General features: G+C 42.0%; 1 protein-coding gene across 1 annotated transcript in view; it reads left to right on the top strand.

Moving 5' to 3' along the window:
- The window catches only part of ctdspl2b (CTD (carboxy-terminal domain, RNA polymerase II, polypeptide A) small phosphatase like 2b), a 53,559-nt gene that overhangs the window by 43,786 nt on the left and 7,273 nt on the right, over positions 1-2,500 (top strand). The window contains exons 10-11 of the mRNA XM_063190403.1: positions 1-3; positions 1,192-1,271. The exon at positions 1-3 is cut by the window's left edge and continues 60 nt beyond it. Coding sequence (XP_063046473.1) covers positions 1-3; positions 1,192-1,271 — 83 coding nt within the window. The remainder of the gene's footprint in view (positions 4-1,191; positions 1,272-2,500) is intronic.

Here is a 2,500-nt window from a genome sequence, read left to right as displayed (position 1 = left end):
GAGGTTTGGGTTTCCTTCTCCTCTCCTGTGTCTTTTGCCATTCCACAATAGCCTGCTTTCCTATTGTGTTGGTTTTATCACCTTTTATAAGCTTTTAAACCTTACAAACTCCACAATAACCTGCTTTCCTATTGTGTTGATTTTATAACCTTTTATAAACTTTTAAACTGTAGACTGTCCCGTCTCAGAGAATAATTAGAGAGAATAGTAATTTAATACATATTTTAAATAAATACAGATTAATAATTTATAAAGTACAATATCATATGTAATCAGGGCTATAAATGAACTTATTTCATCACAAACCTACAAGCCAAACTGAATTTTCACCAGCTTTCGGCTGGTTGGCTTGTGGTAATTTAGAGCAGGGGTGTCATACTCAAATCGACCGAGGGCCAAAATCAAATCGACCGAGGGCCAAACTCAAATCGACCGAGGGCCAAAATCAAAATCTGTAGCGAAGTCGAGGGCCAAACTCAACATTTAATAAAACAAAAACGCACACACTTAATACTCACATTTAAATTCCACAAACGGAGTCCCATTATAGATCAATGTGCCTGCAAATTACAGTATTTTGTTGGCCATTTCTGGGGCTTTTCACTGTCTTGGGCCCTGGGCTCATATTCCTGTGAAACATTAAATTTCATGTTCAAGTATTATTACATTGAATTAGTGGGCCAACTGTAATACATATTTGAAATGATCTCACGGGCCAAATAAAATGGCTCTGCGGGCCAAATTTGGCCCCCGGGCCTGAGTTTGACATCCCTGATTTAGAGGACCCTGGATGTAATGTAATTCAATCTGTAAGGTTGGGGTAGGCAATATGGCAAAATATTACATCATGATTTTCTAACATAAAATCTCGATTCCGAATCTTTTTTTTATCACAATCGTTCCATCTAAAAAACAAAAACAGGCTGATACTCTGATGATACTCTCATAAAGTGCAATAATGTAAACTAAAGAATGAACGTGAAAACAACAACACTAAGTAAGTAGACATCACTCTGATACTGATAGTAAGCATCCTCACTGCAAGACGATCTATACGACTTCTCCACTTTGGCAGATTCGAGACGATCTTGTCACGATTCACGATTTAATATCGTCATATCGCACACCCCTACTATAAGGTGTAACATCAACAAAGTAAGTAATAATGAGTGTTTTTGTCTCCCTTTTCAGATAATCTTGTTCACCGCCTCCAAGAAGGTTTACGCAGACAAACTCCTCAACATCCTCGACCCCAAGAAGCAGCTCGTCAGGTCTGTAGTCTCTCTCTCGCTCTCTTTCTTTCTCTCTCTCTCTCTCACACACACACACTCTACCCGTCTCTCTCTTTCTCACCCTCTCTCTCTACCCCTCTCTCTCTCTCGCTTTCTCGCTCTTCGCTCGCTCTCTCTTTCGCGCTCCATTTCTGTCCAGTTTAAACATCGTTGTCTGTCTATATGACTCTTTATTTTCTCTTTTTTTTCGAGTTCCTACTGTCCTTCTTCTCTCTCTCTCGTCATTTTAGTCAACATTTCAAATTTTAGTCATAGTCAATATGGCGTAAAATAGCCTGAATAACCTAGTAGGGCTATTGTTATTTCACAAATTATTTCTATATAGCCTATTGCTGCAAATATTCATGTTGTTACCAGCTATTTTCCACCAACACCAAAATTAGCTCTGTAAAAGTAACTTCAACATCATAAAGCAAAATTGCTCTCTCTCTCTCTCTCTCTCTCTCTCTCTCTCTCTCTCTCTCTCTCTCTCTCTCTCTCTCTCTCTCTCTCTCTCTCCCCCCCTCCCTCTTTACACACTAGAGGTTAAGTCTCTTCACCCCAGCACCATCCTGCCATTTTGTTGCTTATCAGCCCCTGTCAACCGTTATCAGAAGCCAGCTCTCACTTGCTCTCTCTCTCTCTCTCTCTCTCTCTCTCTCTCTCTCTCTCTCTCTCTCTCTCTCTCTCTCTCTCTCTCTCTCTCTCTCTCTCTCTCTGTCTCTCTCACTTGCGCTCTCTCTCTCACTTGCTCTCTCTCTCTCTCTCTCTGTGTCTGCCTATCTGTATCGTGAGCGTGTGTGTGTGAAGTGTTATCAGATTATACATGGTGTGTGTGTGTGTGTGTGAAGTGTTATCAGTTGATACACACCTCATGTTGGTTGTGTGTGTGTGTGTGTGTGTGTGTGTGTGTGTGTGTGTGTGTGTGTGTGTGTGTGTGTGTGTGTGTGTGTGTGTGTGTGTGTGTGTGTGTGTGTGTGTGTGTGTGTGTGTGTCATATTGTAACCTGAGTGCGTGCCACCTTTGGCCTTAAGATGTGGCCCGTAGCTGCAGCATCCAGAGGGATAGGGTTGCACTGTAGAGGTGTGAAGACGAAAAGTGTGTGTGTGCGTGCGCGCGTATGTTTGTGTGTGTGAGAATGAGTGTGTATTTGCGTGCCCAGGATGGCCATGACTGATCTATGGGTTGTGTGTGTGTCTCTCTCTCTCTCTCTCTCTCTCTCTCTCTCT

This window comes from Engraulis encrasicolus, chromosome 23, assembly GCF_034702125.1.
Source record: "Engraulis encrasicolus isolate BLACKSEA-1 chromosome 23, IST_EnEncr_1.0, whole genome shotgun sequence".
NCBI classification, from domain to species: domain Eukaryota; kingdom Metazoa; phylum Chordata; class Actinopteri; order Clupeiformes; family Engraulidae; genus Engraulis; species Engraulis encrasicolus.
Note: the sequence above shows the minus strand (reverse complement) of the source record. Positions and strands in the feature narration are given on the sequence as shown.